The 17,168-nt window shown below is 40.1% G+C and overlaps 1 protein-coding gene across 8 annotated transcripts in view; it reads left to right on the forward strand.

The window, feature by feature from the left end:
- LOC107995119 (zinc finger protein ush) overlaps nt 1-17,168 on the forward strand; it is a 166,005-nt gene that overhangs the window by 63,992 nt on the left and 84,845 nt on the right. The window contains exons 1-2 of one of the 8 annotated variants that reach the window (XM_062081947.1): nt 10,956-14,181; nt 14,245-14,968. The exons of 4 other annotated variants lie outside the window; for them this stretch is intronic. Coding sequence is in view for 1 of the 4 variants with exons in the window: in XM_062081944.1 (XP_061937928.1) it covers nt 10,532-10,538 (7 nt within the window). In the remaining 3 variants the exon portion in view is untranslated. Of the gene's footprint in view, nt 1-7,346; nt 7,640-10,516; nt 10,539-10,955; nt 14,182-14,244; nt 14,969-17,168 lie in introns of those variants that run through there. 3 more of the 8 variants (XM_062081948.1, XM_062081944.1, XM_062081945.1) reach the window with 3 other exon arrangements.

Raw genomic sequence — 17,168 nt, forward strand, 5'->3', positions numbered from 1 at the left:
TATACATACTGAACGACGTCGCAGAGAAAGCTTGTCCGACGATAAAAATTCGCATCCACTTTCGTTCTTCTCCTCATTTCTCAATTTCCAATTTTAAATTTTAAATTTTCTATTACTCCCTTCTCTACATTATTTAATACCACAAAAAAATCCCCAATATGCAGACGAATATCGTACGTACTTAATATTAAAATTTAACAATAAAATCAAAATCTTCCCAATCAAATTTTTCAAGCAATATATATATACAAGAAATAACAACGGTCCATGCAGGCGAGCGTCTTCTTGCTCTAAAATTCCAAGAGCCAAATACTCGAGAGAAGAATTCGAGCTGCTACACATTGTTCGACAACGCTCCTCCTCGAGCGAGCTCCACGTCAACATCCGCGCAAGAAGATCCAGGGGCAACAATGTTGGCCGTCCGTTCCGTTTTTCCGCCTGCTCGAGGCGGTGGTTCGAGGCGGATGAAAAAGAAAAGAGAAAAAAAGGGGGACGCGTCTACGGCCCTGACATTCCCCTCGGCGAGCGCGGGGCCTCGGGTATCGGAAAGCCATGGGAAAGAAAGAATCCGCAGGAAAGTCATCCGACGCGATGGGACCGGCCGATATCGCGGGCCTCGCATAAAACTCGGCTATCTTCGCAATCTGATGCCGCACGAACCAGTTTTCGGTACGGGTGAGGATCCGCGAGGATCTCTCTCTCTCCTCTCCTCTCCTCTGTTCCGTAGGAACCATCTTCCTCCCGCCTTTATCCGCTTCCAATCCTCCCGGCCCTCGTTCGCGCAGCCGAGAAATACACCGGCGGGGATCGATACGGGCGATCGATCGAGAGTGGAGAAAGCGAATCGTGCGCGTTCCTCGCCTCGAAAGTCGAACGTGCTTAATTGAAAGGAAAAGAAAAGAAAAAAGGAGGGAAGGAAAGAGAAGAGAAGAGGGGAAAAAGGAGGAACGGGATGCGTGGGTAGGCAACGATACGACGGCTAATCGCGGTGAAGGTGTCGATTAGCTTTCGATCTTCCGGCTGGCCGCCCCCGCGAAAGCTCGAGATATCGATCGAACGAGATCGAGCCGAGTTTTCTCGCGTTCTCGAGAAACTCGGCCCGACGAGTTTTTCTGGATTTTTAATCTCGATCGGGGAAAAGTTGCCTCGATCGATGTAGATCCGCGAAGCGATTGCAGACAATTTCTCGTGCACGTTTCTTTTTGGTATTTGCACGTTATTTTCTGTTATTCGTGGAGGATCGATAGATAATTTTTAATTAATTTGGGAGGGGAACGAATTTAGTTCGGATTAAATACGTTGGAAACGAGGAAGAATTTTATGTAAAAAGATATTTGAAGAGGTATTATTATACATGGATGAAGTGCAAAAGTGATGGATTGTTGATGGGTATTGATTACGTGGAAGGAATTTGGAATGTAATTTGAATGAAATAACATTCTTTCTTTTCTTTTCTTTTTTTTTTTCGCTGATATCGATTTTGATATCGAGATCGGTGTTGGGTAATCGAGGTCGCGTTGAAAAATAGAGCGACAGACGCACATTCCACGAGGAAAGGTAACACGAAACTGGCGTACGGGCGTTCGTCGACCCGTTCGTTTTCATCGGGCGTGTAATCGATCAATCGGTTGTCGGCCGATAATCTAAATCGAAGTGTCGAACTTCATTAACGTTTCGTACGCTCCTATCTCCCCGGCACCGCGGCTCGTTATTCAATTAAATTATGACTACGATTATATATTGTGGACATCGATGGGCCGATATCTTTCTCGTTCGAAGCATCGCTTCGAACCTCGGCTAGAATCGAAATGAAACAATTTTCAAAAAATAAATAAATAGGGAACGAGATAAAGGTAGCCACGAGAGTGAAATTCATATAAATTTGAATATTTATCCGAATCCAGAAAAAAAAAGAATAATTAAACAAGCAACAATTATTAGAAAACATTTCGAGTATAAGCGAAATTAAGAACACGTGATTGAAAATACGTACGACGATAATAGATTTTTATGCAAAATGACAAGAGACTTGCTTTCTTCCCCAATTTACGTTCAAAGTTTGCATAAATATCCACAGTCTAATAGTAAAATAATAATAATAATACGAATATTAACGAAAGTATTTTCGTTTCGAAAGAAGAGAGAGAGAGAGAGAGAGAGAGAGCTCATATTCGTACCATCGATCGATTAAACGGCTTAATCGATCAACCGACAGACCGGACGCAGCTAATCTGAGAGAAGAAGGACACGAGGCAACTACCTGTGAACCCACGTCGCCGTTTGATCGCCTCCTCGTTCGTGTGTTCGTGCGCAGAACGTGTCTGTACAACAAGGATAAACCGCGGGAAGGTAAAGGCGCGGGGAGAAGGATGGACAAAGAGAGGGCGATGGGCGGAAAGGTTGGAGGGAGTATGGAGGTAGGCAATCAAATTGCGGACGAGCGTAAACAAGCGGGCGAAATTAACCTTCCAATTTCTGCGGCTTGTTGCTAAATAATCGATTGCCGCGTACCGAACTCTCCGTGCCGCTTTGCCGCGGCGTTGGCGTGCGGCAACAGGTGTGAGTCGTGCAGCCGCTGTTACACGACGCGGCTCCTCTCGTTGCTTCTTTTCTTGGGCCACCTCCAAAAAATTATTGCTCGTCGTTATAAGCTGTGAGCACCACGGTGATTCGATTTTAACGGTGAAATTTTATTAGAGAAGAAATTTGTCGAGACGAATTGTGCACCGAGATATTGGAATTTAGAATTAGATTTGTAAAGAGGTTAGGAAATAGTTTTTATCCTTGTTTTAGGAACAAAGATTCGAGGGGAATGTTAATGATAATGCTGGAATAAACGAAATGTTGACCAGATTCTGCTTGTTATTTACGTTACATTTAGCATTGATCGATCGGTTCAATTTTTGAACGAGTCTGTGCACGATAGTTGTCACGATGATATTCGAAACCTGGTAACGAGTAAGTGGTTTTATTATTATCGAACATCTTAATAAGCGATAACAGCCACTTCTTGAATTTTCCAAGAAGAAATTAACATCATCGTCCACCGCTCGATTCGATTCTCAGTTCTTTCTCTCTCTTTCTCTCTTCGATTATCCATCCAATAAACACTTAACTCCCACTTCAACCCCTTCATTCGTCAATCGGCGAATCGAACCCGCAATTGGACGCCTATAAATCCGCTCGACTTCCAAAACGAGAAACCATCTTTCGGATCCATCGGCGTCGATTCAATTCGAGCGGTTTTATCTCGTCGATGCAAATACGGGAAAGGGAAAGAGGAGGAGGAGGGAGAAAAAAACACGGGTCTATCCGACGAACGGCATAATCGGCGACGCGGTTCGTGGGCTGGCGTCACGACGCATCGTGTGACGGCGGCCGATCGACGCCGGATAAGCCACGGCAACTATTTCGAGTTATAGCTCGCCGAGAGAGTTACGGGCCGCTCGCGGGATTTATTAATCGCGGCAACGACTGACTCTCTAACCCAACCTCTGTCTCTTTCCCAATCTTTCCCCGTCCGCGTGTTTCATCCGCGCTTTTTTCTCTCTCTCTTTTTTTTTCGTTTTCTCTTTCGGTCGCTTCCGATCATTTTGCTTAAAATCGAAATTAACGACTGGACGAAAAATCCAGCTGCGAGGAGGGGGAAGGAAGAAAAAAAAAGGAAATATCGCTTGGCATCGGGTCGAGAAATATATTACCGTGCGTAGATCTGATATTCTTCAGAACACCGTGTAGAGAATTTATAGTACCGGCTACCTTGATGCTCGCGCGTGAAACGCGCAGATGAATCTTGCCTGAATCTTGGAAACGCGACGAATCGTGCCTGTATCCTGTTCCTTGTTCCTGCCTTCGAAATTGTCTAAGGATCTTGGCAAGTATTCTTGTACCCGAGATTATTGGGTCAATAAATTTCCTTCCTCACAATCGACCCTCGTTAACTCGAATCATTATTGAATTATCGTCGTCGCTTCACCATCGCGAAATTCTTTTTCAATTTTTATTTTCTTCTTCTTCTTTCGAACCGCAGAATAAAAACGAGATGATATTTCGCCTTCTTTCCTTCCTCCCCAGTTCGACTCGAAAAACTCGAGCTCTCGAAATTGGCCGATTCGGTCGAAACCAGCTTCAACATTTTCATTTAACGGAAACGAATCCACGGTTGCGGATTAATAATTTTTCAGATCCTTATCGTTCCGCGACTTCCTCCTAGCGCCGCGATTGCGCTATCAATCGCCACGAAAGTGTTTACCTCGGCAGGTTTATCTAATCCGGTTAATAAGACGGATTAAAAGAACCGCAACTTTCCCTCGACCGTTGCCGGATAATTCAAATCTCGGGATCGTGAAATATTCGTGGCCGGTGATAAAAGACGAGTCGATTACCGTTCTTATCGATTATCTTCCTGCTGGGTAATTAGTGTCTCGTTAATTTAAGAAATCGACGGACCCGTTATCGATATTTCATGCGTATACATATATATATTATATATAATATCTTTAACAAGCCTCGCGCTTTCGTTGGAAATATATACATTTCGTCATATTTTATCCATGGTTATTTATCGTTGGACCGTATCGCAGCTTCCACGTTGATTTTTCAACGTTCTGCGTTTTTAACGCAGATAGAGCTCCTCGAGAGGTGTGCGCAGCACACGCTTTTGTATCGAGCGCGCGTTTAACTTACTTTATCGCCTCGACCTACGTGCATTTTACACGCGCGCCGCGTACGAGCGGAAACTTTCCTCGACGCGACGTTTTCTCTTCTGTCGCGAACCAAGCCGGTATACAGATTACGATTTGTCGTTAGCCTCGCGATAAACTTTATACGGCCGCTGATATCGGTCGATTCGATACGCATAAACCATCCGTGGCGTACGACGTCGATCACTGATACACCCGGAACGATCGTTACTGCGTTTTCCATTCGATTTTCCTGTTGCCTGATCTGGCCACGCTTTCGACCGAGCTTTTCATCCTGAGCCGCATCCGTCCCTCCATTCGATTCGATCGTCGATTCATTTAAAAATTAGAACTCGAAAAAATTGGCGAGGATTAAAATTGAACACAACAATTCTCGTGCTATTTATTGGAATTGTTGAATTGAAAGAATTAGAAATTACGTACGTTTATGAAGGATCGAGCTTTGCAAATCTATGCCACATTTTAGGGAAAAAATACAAGTCTCTTTCTCTCCCGTAACGCTGTAATGCAATTATTTTAATGTATACGATGAAATACGATAATATATTCCAAACATAACCGACAGAGCGCGTAATTATCGCAAAAACAAGGAAATCCAGGCTTAAATCCGTAAACGGGGGAAGGGGAACAAGGATAGCCCGTTGGAAGATATTTGCTTTCTCACAAACCATATGGAAAGCTCAGCGGCGCGTTATCGCTGCTTTACAGGAGGAGATATCGCCTTGTTTCGCATTGTTATTCAGCATTACGTAATAATAACATACTTAGAGATATCGGCGGTTTCCGCGTATCTACGCCGGTTGCGCGCTTCACAATATGTCCGATCTCGTAGATAGGAGGAAGCGGGGCCGGGTTGAAATGCAAGCGCAGTTCGCTCGTCTCTAAGTGGCGGGTCCGTTGTCGCTCCCATTGTACCGTGCCTCGATTGTTTCTATTCATGTTCCCGTTAACGGTGCGTATCCTGGTCTCCCGCTCCTCCACGCCGTGTTTTCCTAATTGCACCGCGGTCGCCCCGTGCGATCCACGGCGGCGATTTTCGATGCGAGTGAATCTTTCATCGTCAACGCGAGGGATCCACAATATAACGCACACGCGGCCAATTAATCAACGAACGAACGACGAGAGATCGAAATACCATCCAACGATCCGATATCGATTCGATGTAATGTCTCGAGAATCTGAAGAAACGACCGATTATACAACCGACAACGGTGCTTCCATTAAACGGGATCACCCGACCTGGTCACGACCGTCCGGAACGGAAAATTAAATAAAACTTCGTAGGAGCGGGCGAGAAACCGAACGTCCTCGTGACCAATAGATCTGATTAACGTGTCGAGGCTAGAGAAATGGATATGAAATCATATTCCATTGCTGTCTCCCGCGCGTGGTGAGATAGAGAGTCCAGGGGCTCCAGCCACGATCGAGAGTAAGAGGGAAAGAGAGAGAGAGAGAGAGAGATTGGACGAGAGAGAACTGTATTACCATCGATAGAGGATATATCGAGGACGGCGTGGCCACGTCAATCGATAGCGACCGTTCGATATCTCGAACCGAGCGAGCACCCGAGGGCGAGACCCCACCTCCTCCGCCGCGTACTTCCATCCGCGCATAATCATCGGCAATAAATCTCGGGTTGCATAAGTGTAACGAGAGATACGGGATCGCAACGCACACAGCCTGAAGCGTTACTGTTCCAGGGCCCTCTCTGCGCGTTGTGTTGGCTGGCCTGGGCTACCCGATCGTAGGCCCCGTCCCGAGCCTTCGATCCACGACGATGATGCCGGGAAACGCGGTGGAGGGAGGAAGAGAGAGAAGGGCCGACAGAACGGCGAGATCGAGACGCGTCCGTTCCCGATAACCGGTCCGATTGTTTGCTGCCCGGATTTTTGGAATATGATTGTTATTATTATCTGTTGGCGCACGCTCTGTCTTCCCTCGATAGCGGATCGAATCGATCCACCAAGAATTTTTCTTGTTCCCAGGCAAGTCCGGCTGCCTTCGCTTTTCTCATCCTTCTTTATCTATCTTGTCTTCTTGCTTTCTTCGGTGAAATACGCTTCTTTCCTCTGTTGATATTATAGGACCTTACGAGAGATTGAATTCAGCGGTGCTTCCTTGATGGATTGTACTCTTTGAGAGTGGCATAAAGATGTATCGTAAATTGTGCTTCGATGTAAAGAAAAAAACGTGAGTGATTCTTTTAACGTATTTATTTTTTATTTGGATTCATATTTTATATCGTTTTTTCATCGTATTAATGGTATTCGAGTCGGTATGATTCAGTTATGTTTTTAGGTTAATGTAAAGTGTTCGTATTGAGCTTTACAAAAAAATGTTTGTAATTAGATTTCTCGGAAAGATAATACGATAGTAGTTGTCGAACAAATGAGGAAACCAGTTTTCTTATACTTAAATTTCCATAACCTTATAATATCGAAAAAACCAAACATAACCTTCTTTCCGCCTATGATTTTTGTAAGCAACGACTTGTCGTTTTCTGTTGATTTCAGTATGCGTATTTTTAATCTTACTATTACGTGTCTTGTTTTTAATTGTACCAGTTAATTTTATGTCGATTAATATCGGTCGTTCGACGAGATATCGAACGACCGCTATCTTTCGAATCTCGATTGACATGGCAGTTGCATCCGCGATATATCTTGTATCGATGGTATCGTTGCTCCATCGCTCTATCGTCCGACGACCGGAAACAAAATACGATCGCGAATACTTTTCGTGGTGGGATCAAAGCAATCGTTTCACGGATAATTAATCGATTGTGTCAGTCGTTTCGATATCCATTCAATCGGATTGGTAATTACGTTGTAGCTGCGCATCTTTCGTTAGTGAGTGCTTCTTCGCTTCCAATTACTGTCTCATTAAATTTTAATTTAACTGGAAAGAAGGAGAAATAAACAGGAAAGAAAAAAGTGGTATGTATTTCTTAATATTGTGTACAAATATTTCGAAAATAAATTAAATCTGGTATCAACGATGTTCGTAATCGTGCAATGAGTTACGAACAATTTGTATCTGTTACTTTGATGACGTTGTTAGGTTAGGTTAAGACTTCTTAACTATTAAGTTAATAATAGAATAGCATTCATAATTTATACGTAGTTTAATCCTTTTTTAATTTTTTTGTATTCTTCATCACATTTATCTATGTGCATATCGTTTATAAATATTTTTGTTTGATTGTAAATACATGTCAATCTAACCTCTAAATTCTGAGTTTATAATCACTATTTATAATTACTTAAATTAAAATATTTATTTCAAATTTTAAATCTTGTTTTTTAAAAGTTTAAAATTCTAATTAATTTCTGACATTCAAATATTGCGACAAATAATTCGAGAAGTTGTTAATCTAACCTTTGATACTTTATATCTTATAAATATACCAATTGTGCATTTTCCACGATAAATATAAAGCTACTATTAAAATAACTACGTTGAATTGCGTTTTTCTCGTATCGATATCGATCTGATCTACGTAATCGCGCAAATTATAAGGAAAATCGGATGGAAAAATTCAAAATGATTCTACGTACGATATGCCTCACTATGTATACATTGTTTCTATCTTTGCTGTTCGTAACTTAGTAGCTATTTTTCAAACTTTTTTTAAATTATAATTAGTTTCAATATATATTTTCGATACAGAAAAATAAATTATTTCTTCAATTCTTTTTTTTTTAGTTATAATTAGTATGTTCTGATATAAAAAAATAAATATATGAAAATTAATAGAATCAAGAGAATCAGTAGTATAAAATTATCATAAATTTCTTTCTTTTTTTCGATCTTCCTATATAAAGACTATAATACGTTAATTCGATCCTGATCTAATCAAAGATCAAGTTTGTGGAAAATTTGTTGGATAAGGAAAAAAAAAAAAAAAGAAAAAAAGTTATAATAACATTCGAAGTAAACATTGTGCAATGCGTCTGAGTTTCTTTCGATTAGAGTTGGAAATCTTGTCGTAACACGCGATCTCGAATCGAACGATCGTTATCGATCCGCGACCGGTAATTACCGCATCCTCATCTTACGTTTTCTATCAACGAGATTTTCGATCGATACTTCTATAAATTACAACGGAACATGCTTAATCGCTTGTCCCTTTCTCTCTCGATACGGCTTTTTTTTTAACGCTTTTAATTTGTCGTTAATTACTCCGTCGTATCTTGGTTGACGTTTGACGCGATCTTGTTTGATCGATCTCTTCATTTATTCTTGCTTCAGATCTGATAATTCAACCAAGCAATGATGCAAGCTTGTTGAAACGTTAATGTTGATATGGAAGAAATATGAAAGAAATATTATTTTTTCAAAGTAATGTAGTCAAAATAATTTTTACTTATCTCAACGATTAATTAGATTAGATTTATTATTTTTTTTTTTGTAAAATTCAACAAATTCTTCGAACGTCCTAATGATCCTAATAATTTCATAGATTCATTTATAGATTGTTTTATAAGATAAAAAATTATTTCGACGAAACAGAGATTATCTCTGTAAGTATTTTTATATCTGTTTGCAATAATTGTTAAGACATTTTTTAGATTTTAGTAAGATTAAAATTCGATTATACGAATTTTCAAATATTTTTAATATAAATTTTATTAACATTCAATATATATAATTTATAATTTTTCTTCCGTTATATTCAAAAATAGATATGAATTATGTAACGTTCTTATATATGTATATGATACTTCAATAATCGCTGACTAGTCAATTAAACCCGATAATGTTGCACACACACATCGCGATTAATCCTCGTTGTTTCGACATGTTAGAATTCCCCACATCTGACGAATACGTTCTGACATGGCCGCTCGTCTTAGATCGCTGGATCGCCGCTAACGATTGCACGATTTTTCATGCGATATCGCGGCTATCGTTAACGAGTATCTCTCTTAATGCCTTCGTCCCTCCATCCTCGCAATGTTTCATTACCCTCGACCAACCATCGTCCCTCTCCTCATTCCATTTTTTATTCTTTTCTTTCCATTCGTATCTGTCTCTCCTTACGGTTTACCACCTCTATCTCGGGTGAACCGATTCCATCTCGCTTCCACGACCCTCCTTCACCCACCGCCTCCTCCTCCTCCTCCTCCTACTCCTCCTTCTTCTCCTCTATCTCTCTTCGTCGCTCCTCGAATTCTCGATCCCTCCCGGCAGCGTTTCAGAGTCGGGACGCTTTTATCGTGTCGGCCGATCGCGAAACGGCATCTCGCGATAATTGTGAAATATTAATAATAACGAGGAAACAGGGCGCCCTTGGTGTGGCGCAACTCGGCCATTTACGCAGCCAAATAACATCTAGACACCGGTACGCGCCGTTCGTTCGTTCGATCGAGAGTGGACGCACGGAATGAAAGAGGAAAGACGATCCTCCGATCCTATCGATCTCATTTATGCTGCTCTACGCCGCTCTAAATAATATCGTTATGCGAAATTCGTCTCGGTGAGACGGTGTAAACGCGGCGGCTTTGATATCATGATCGATTTTTGGTAGGTTCGATCGTTGAGGGTCGTAAATCAATCCAGAACGACGTCGAGATAAATGTCGCAAAATTAGAGGGCTTGATACCGCGCGATTCGGTTGCGCGTGTTAATTGAATACACGGGCGGAAAATAAGAAGGCTGCGCGCGCAGCCTTTGCGATTGACGGCGCACGCGCTACTCGAACTGTTCTAGCAACGGCGGGGGCTTGTTTAAAAGAGATCGACTATAAAGATGACGCTTCTTGTTCTGGTTACCTCTGCGAGCACGAGGTTATTCGATATAATGATGTGGATTAATTGGACGATGAGATGAAAGGTATGTAATTGATTATTCAAAGTGTTTTTTCTTTTTAAACATTCGATAAAACGTTTTTGCAGGGTTAAAGGATCTTAATAACCTCTTTTGTGAAAGTTTCAAAGTAAATAGTGGGATTTGTTATTTGCTGTTTGAACGATGACACGTGGAGGGAATACATGTTGCGCGGTACAGTCGTTGGTTAGATGTTAAGAAAGGGCAAGTTAATAAATTGATATCGAGGGGAAGGCAATTTAACTGGTAATTGGCTGCGAGTGGTTGGCTCGATGACTCGGTTATCGATGGAAACTCGTTTTTTCCCTCGAGGGCTGGTTGTCGAGTTACTATTCAATTAATGTATCGTTTCGTCTCGGATGATCGTGCAACGAGCATCGACCGCGGTTTGCTTTCGCGACGCGGCACTTCCTGCCGGATTTTTTTTTTTTTTTTTTTTAATAGGAAAATACGGGATTTGTCGATAATCTGAAACGAATTGATGCGAAACCTTTGAACATTTTCTCCACACGATTGGCAATTTACGATTGAACGAAAAATCTGAAAATCCGTGATTATTAAAATATTTCGTGGAAATGGAAATTAGAAATTTATTTTTAAATATTATGTACACCGTTCACAGATTATCAAGCATACGTTCAAGGAAGTGGAACGAATTGAATCTGAAATTTATTGAATACATCGCAAAAGAGATAAACGAATGATGTCTGACTCGCGGAGGAAAAGATAATTACTTGCTGTCCACCAGTTTAAGTTCTTTACATCTCGTAAAAAAAATACGAGAGTTCCCCATCGTCAATTATTTCGATTCCACACGCACGATAGAAATTTCGAACGAAGGAAAATCCATTCGAGGCGCGCCACGAACGATCGAAAGCCGGCAAATAAGGCAAAATCGAAAAATCGTAAAAGCACGAATAAATCGAATTCTCGCGATGACTTCCGAAGCTCCATTGCGTATATACGCGCGTGTTTTCCTCCTCCCTTTCTCATCTGCTGAATAATGTAGCCAAGCTTTATCAGCATAACCTCGAACGACGAGAGCCGGGCAGAGCGAGGATCGCGCTCGCGCTCTCGCAGATACTTGGCTGATTCGCGAAAGATCGCCGAAAGATTAGCCATATCCTCGTCCCCGTTCGACTTATCGGATCGACGCTCGGTTCGCCGCAGATTCTCTCTTTCCCTCGTCTGTTCGATTCGTGCATCGGGCTAAAGATAGCCGGCTATTTATCTGGCGGATGCTAGTCTCGTCTATTGGTATAGCAACTCCGACTTGGAGGGTGCTTTTTTTTCTTTTCTCTTAAATAAAAATCCGTTTCGTTTGCTATCTTTGCTTTCTTGTTCGTTTGATCGTAATTTGTCGTAGCTGTACGTCGAGATGTCTGGATGGATTTTTGGCAATCGCCTGTTGATACTTAAATAGAATCAGATTAAAATTAAATATTCTTATTATCTCGAGTCGAATTCGTTGTAATCCGTACTCTTGGATTTATTTTTACCAAGACACATTTAATTTCTTCATTCCTCGATCGAGTCGTAATCGAGGTACGGTATTTGGGTAATTTTTTTCTATTATTTAAAAATAAAATACTAGATTTAAAAAGGGTTGTTCCAAGGCGGCCTCGCAAAAGGATTATAAGAAAAAAGGGTCGATGCGGATTAAACGCGTAATCTACTTATATTTCGCGATTGTATATGGAATATAGTTGCGTGCTGCTTTGAAGCTACCGATATTGCATATCGTTTGCAACCTAATGAACGAGCCGTTGTTTTCTTAGCCCGAGGGGATCGCGACCGAACTGTTGTCCGCGCCGTTTGAAGAATGGCGTAATCTTCTCGCCATAATAAGTACTTGGGAATACATCTATTTTGCATGTAACCAAAAAGAACAAAAAGAAAAAAAAAATAAATAAAATTAATCCGCAATTTCCAATAACTTCAACTTAATCGTATTCGAAAAGCATCGAATAGGACGGCTTTAAATTTTTAACCGTGGTTTAAAACGCGTTCGAATTAGCATCGCCACAATAAACGCTATCACTGGATCGGTCATGCGCTATCATAAATTCCTCCAACGGTCGCAGATAACTCAACCCGATAAAAAAAGGCGCGCACAGTGACTATACGTACGCGTCTCCCCCTCCCATTATCTCTCTCTCCCTCCTTCTCCTTCTCCTCCTCCTCCTTTTCCTCTTCGTTCTTGTAACTCCTTTCCTCTGCCTCTCGATTCGAATAATTTTTCCCGACCGAGAAGGACACCCCATTCTTTCTCATCCATCCATCCATCCATCCATCCTTTCTTCTTTTTTCTTTCTTTTCCTCTCTTTCTTTTTTTCTTTCTTTCTTTCTTTCTTCTGACGAACCGCTAAACCGACAGGAAACGAACCGGCAGATAGCCCACGAGCGGCGACGCCATTGCACCCGGAGATAAAACAGTGATAGGGAGATCGATGAAGGCGATAGTTGAAGTTATTACCGGATAGAGGAAGCGGCCGTGACAAAGACGGAGACCGGACGAAAAAGAGAAACAGAAACTGTTAGTCCGGGCCCTTGCGTACGCTTACGGGGATGTAGGGGGAGGGGAGGGATGGAAGGAGACGTAGAAACGCGAAACTCGAAGGACGAAGAGCGTGTACAATGGGAACATCGCGAGGAAGGACGAAGAGGAAAGAAAGCGCTGCTTTTGATGAAGAGAAGAAAGAAAGAAAAAGAGAGAAAGAGAGAGAGAGAGAGAGAGAGGAAGGCAGAGTAAGTGAGGACACAATAGAAGAAAGAAGGTAGATAGAGACAAACGCGGATGTGGAAATAGGGGCGAGAAGGAGGAAGGAAGAGGGAGAGGGGTGTGGAGAAGGGGTGTAGAGGAGTGCACGAAGCCCGATAAGCAGAAACGGTTATCAAGAAATGGAAATGACTGATAAAAGTCTGGCAGCGAGTTGTCGTTGGAACGTTTTTAATATTACATTAAGTCGGGATTATACTTTGTATATATGTATGTATATATAGGAACGCGACGATTTGTGTCGTGTTATGACGCATCGTCGCGGGACACGCGAAATTTCACGGTCTCGTTATAACCGAATGATTTAATTAACGATCGACTGGCAAAACAGAAGAATGATTTTAATCGGACGATGATCAAGCATGGAGAAAGGACAAAAACGCTAAGAATCGATGAGATGTTCCATCGTGCGTGATAATAAGTGTCGAGTGTGTAATCGTTTGGATTTGAATATTTTTCGATGAATCAGCAGTTTTGGATTATTAATTCGCTCTTTGTGTTAAGCACACGGGTACTTTTTTATGTAAAAATGACATTAAATGATAATAATAAGAGATATTAGATTAGATTTAACGCGTTGTCGTCGGGGGGAGACGTGAGTCGTCGTCTTTTGTCTTTAAAGTGCTGATAACGGTTGACGATTTGTCTTCTGGTATATTTCTATTCAGTAATGAAGAGATAGTCAAACATGGAGCATCGGTTGAATATGGAAATTTTTGCAGATGTAACGAGTGATAATAAAATAACAATAGTTGTGGCGGCGATAGTGATAATTCTTTTCCCTAATGAAAAATTATATAACAAGAAGAAAAATTGTTTTCGATAATGTGTGGGAATTAAAGCATCATCAATGATGACTTAATATCTTAGGTAATATTATTCTATTATTTATTTATATATATATTTATTCATATAATTCTCTCGGTTTTGCAGATCAATAATATATATTTTATTAAAGTCATATTAACTCTGTATAAAAATTCATTAGAGTACGTTGAATTCACATTTCAATTTCAATAATAATCTATTTTCTATCGAAATGGAATGTCTAACAAATGTATTCCTGGAAAAGGTGAACACACCTACAATGAATTCTAAAATATATTTCACTTCACTTTACGCCTGAAATTGCACAATTCCTTCTATAGCATCGTTGTATATTGGCACATACGTTCGAAATTCTTGCGCAATGACAGTTTGCAGATTTTCCGCTCGCTACGCGCGTAGGTGTCGATTGCATTCGCGAAATGTTGAGTAGACATCGCAAAGGAACGCTTCGATCATCGACAAACTTGGTTTTATCGTTGAATTTTTGTCCGTGTGTTCCTCGTTGCGAATAAGTTTCGCGCTGCTGCCGCCATTTGCATAATGGCGTCCGCGCAAAATCAGTGTGACGACACCGCCGCCGTATGCAAATCTTAATACCCGTTTAACGTCTGAATTATGGCCGATTAAATGGCAGATCGACCCAGATCCTTGTGAAAAAAGTTCAATTCGGTCCTCTCGTCGATGGATATTGCGAAACTTGTATCGCCGAATTCTGTTGGAGTTTGCCTCGGAATGGACTCATTTGGATAGTTTGGTTAGGTTCATCGTATTGAGAAATGGGCGATTTACGGAACGAATTGTGGACATCGAACGATATGACTTCATAAAGGTAGCTCAAAATGAATTTTATGAAGATATTTAAACCTTTCGCATAGAGATTTTGTTAGAATTCTGGTAATACGAAGTTCATCGAATCCAGAGAAGAATGATTATGTGGCATAGCATGTAACGTTGTATATTTAAGACATTCCAGAATACATTCCAGAATAAGAATTTTGAGGTTAGTCCTGTATTTGATTTATATTTAATTATATTTTATAATTAGAGCAGTGGATGAATTTTATAAATAGAATATTAAGAAATTTTAGAATGATTAGGATATTGAAGTTAGTTTCTATATTTGGTTATATTTTAGAAAATGTCATAATATAAAAGTTCTAATATTCAAAGATTTAGTATTTGAACTTTTTACAAGTGTAATTCTTTCTACAATCTGTCATATGTTTCTATTGCGTTTTTTCTCTGTTATTTTAGTACAAAGAAAAATATATCTTTTGTTATATTACAATAAACGAAGTTGGACAATCGTTCTATGCAAATTAGTGGCTGCACAACTATTAGATGCCATTATTACGTGATGTTGAATATTTTAACATAGATTTCATTTATATCAAACTACGTATACTTCAATACGAAGTTTTTTTTCATTTGAAGATTCCAAGATTCTTAATTGTATGGATTTATCGTGAATCTTTTTTCATCAGAAATGCAATAATTTATACTTTTATGTGAAATCGACAAAATTTTACAGGATTTGTATTATCTATAACGCAGTTGGTTTTACGAATGTACAAACTCTTCATCACGATTGCGATAAAACGCATCATATGCGTATCGCGATGTGTTTTTTCGGATCGTTCAGCAATAATTCGTGGGCATCATATTATTCCACCGTTTGCAGTTCAGCTTTGATATCGGATCGCATCGGTGCTTGCGTGTCATCGGTTCTGATTCAAATATATTTTTATGAAATTGAGTAACGAGCCGAGTAAACCGAAGTTGAATTTTTTATTTCGAATAAAATATGTAACACCGTTTTGGTTTTCCGTCCTATCGTATAAATCGGCTAAATAATCTATCGTCGAATGTCACTATCGCAAAATTATCGTTCAACATTTTATCAAACTTCCATTTTAAAAGATAATAAAACAGTGCAGAGGGACATCGGTCAATGTGTTTTAGGTAGCAAGAAATTTTATTCAATCATTACATAGACAAAGAAACTTGTTTACGATCGAACTGGTCTGTCGACAGATTTACCAAGTCATCGTGTGGCTCTCTCTGAACACGAGCCTCGAGTCCAACTGTTTTGACACTCGTTCGTCTCGTAGCCGGCCTCTGCTCCTCTCGTCGGCCTTTCTTCTTCTGCGGCCTCCGAATTCCATGCCGAGTTATATCAGAATATCTATGGACTCGTCTGGACCACTTTTCGCTTAATCGTCTTCTACTCTTCGTCTGGTACCGCCGCTACCTAGCGAACATCTGTCCGTAATGCCATGTTGCTCTTTTAACCGAATATCGTTGTTTGGATGTTTAGAAGATAGTAATGATTAAACAGATAAAAATTTGGAAAACACAACGATTTAATATTCAGATACTTTTTCACTTCAGTTGATATTCTTTTTTTATCTTTATATTATTCAATTTTTTATTTTTGAGGTTAGGAAATTTTTGAATCTATACTTATTATACTTTAAGATTATAATTAAATATATATTATGGAAAAATTGAAATTAGAAGTCAAAAATTTTGAATGAATTGTTAAGATGAAAAAGATACAAGGATCTGTTATTTGATGTAAATTTTTATATATGGAATATAATTAAACGCGATCAAATATGAGAATCTCTGATATATCGTCGAAACGAATCATTCAGATCACTGGTCCGAGAAAAATAATTTTATCGTGATATTTATATCCATTCTTAATTTTTATTTTATTAAACTTATTATATTTTTCTGTTTCGTTATTTATTAATTTTAGGATTCGATGTCTATCGCAGTTTAATATATTATTTGTATATCGTTTTAGCGATTGGAAACAGTTAAAAGGAATTTTGAAGTTTAAGGATAATCTAGAAGAGAATCTTCCTACACCAAAAGCGATACGACAAGTCGGAGGATGTTCCGCGATTGCAGTGACGCACGCAAACGTACAAAGGTCGCCTCGTAAATAGTTTAATCTCCGAGCGATCAAGCTGGCGTCTGATTAAAACTGTCTCGCCTCTGTTAATCATTATCTCTCCCGT

Source organism: Apis cerana, linkage group LG11 (assembly GCF_029169275.1).
Source record: "Apis cerana isolate GH-2021 linkage group LG11, AcerK_1.0, whole genome shotgun sequence".
NCBI lineage: Eukaryota > Metazoa > Arthropoda > Insecta > Hymenoptera > Apidae > Apis > Apis cerana.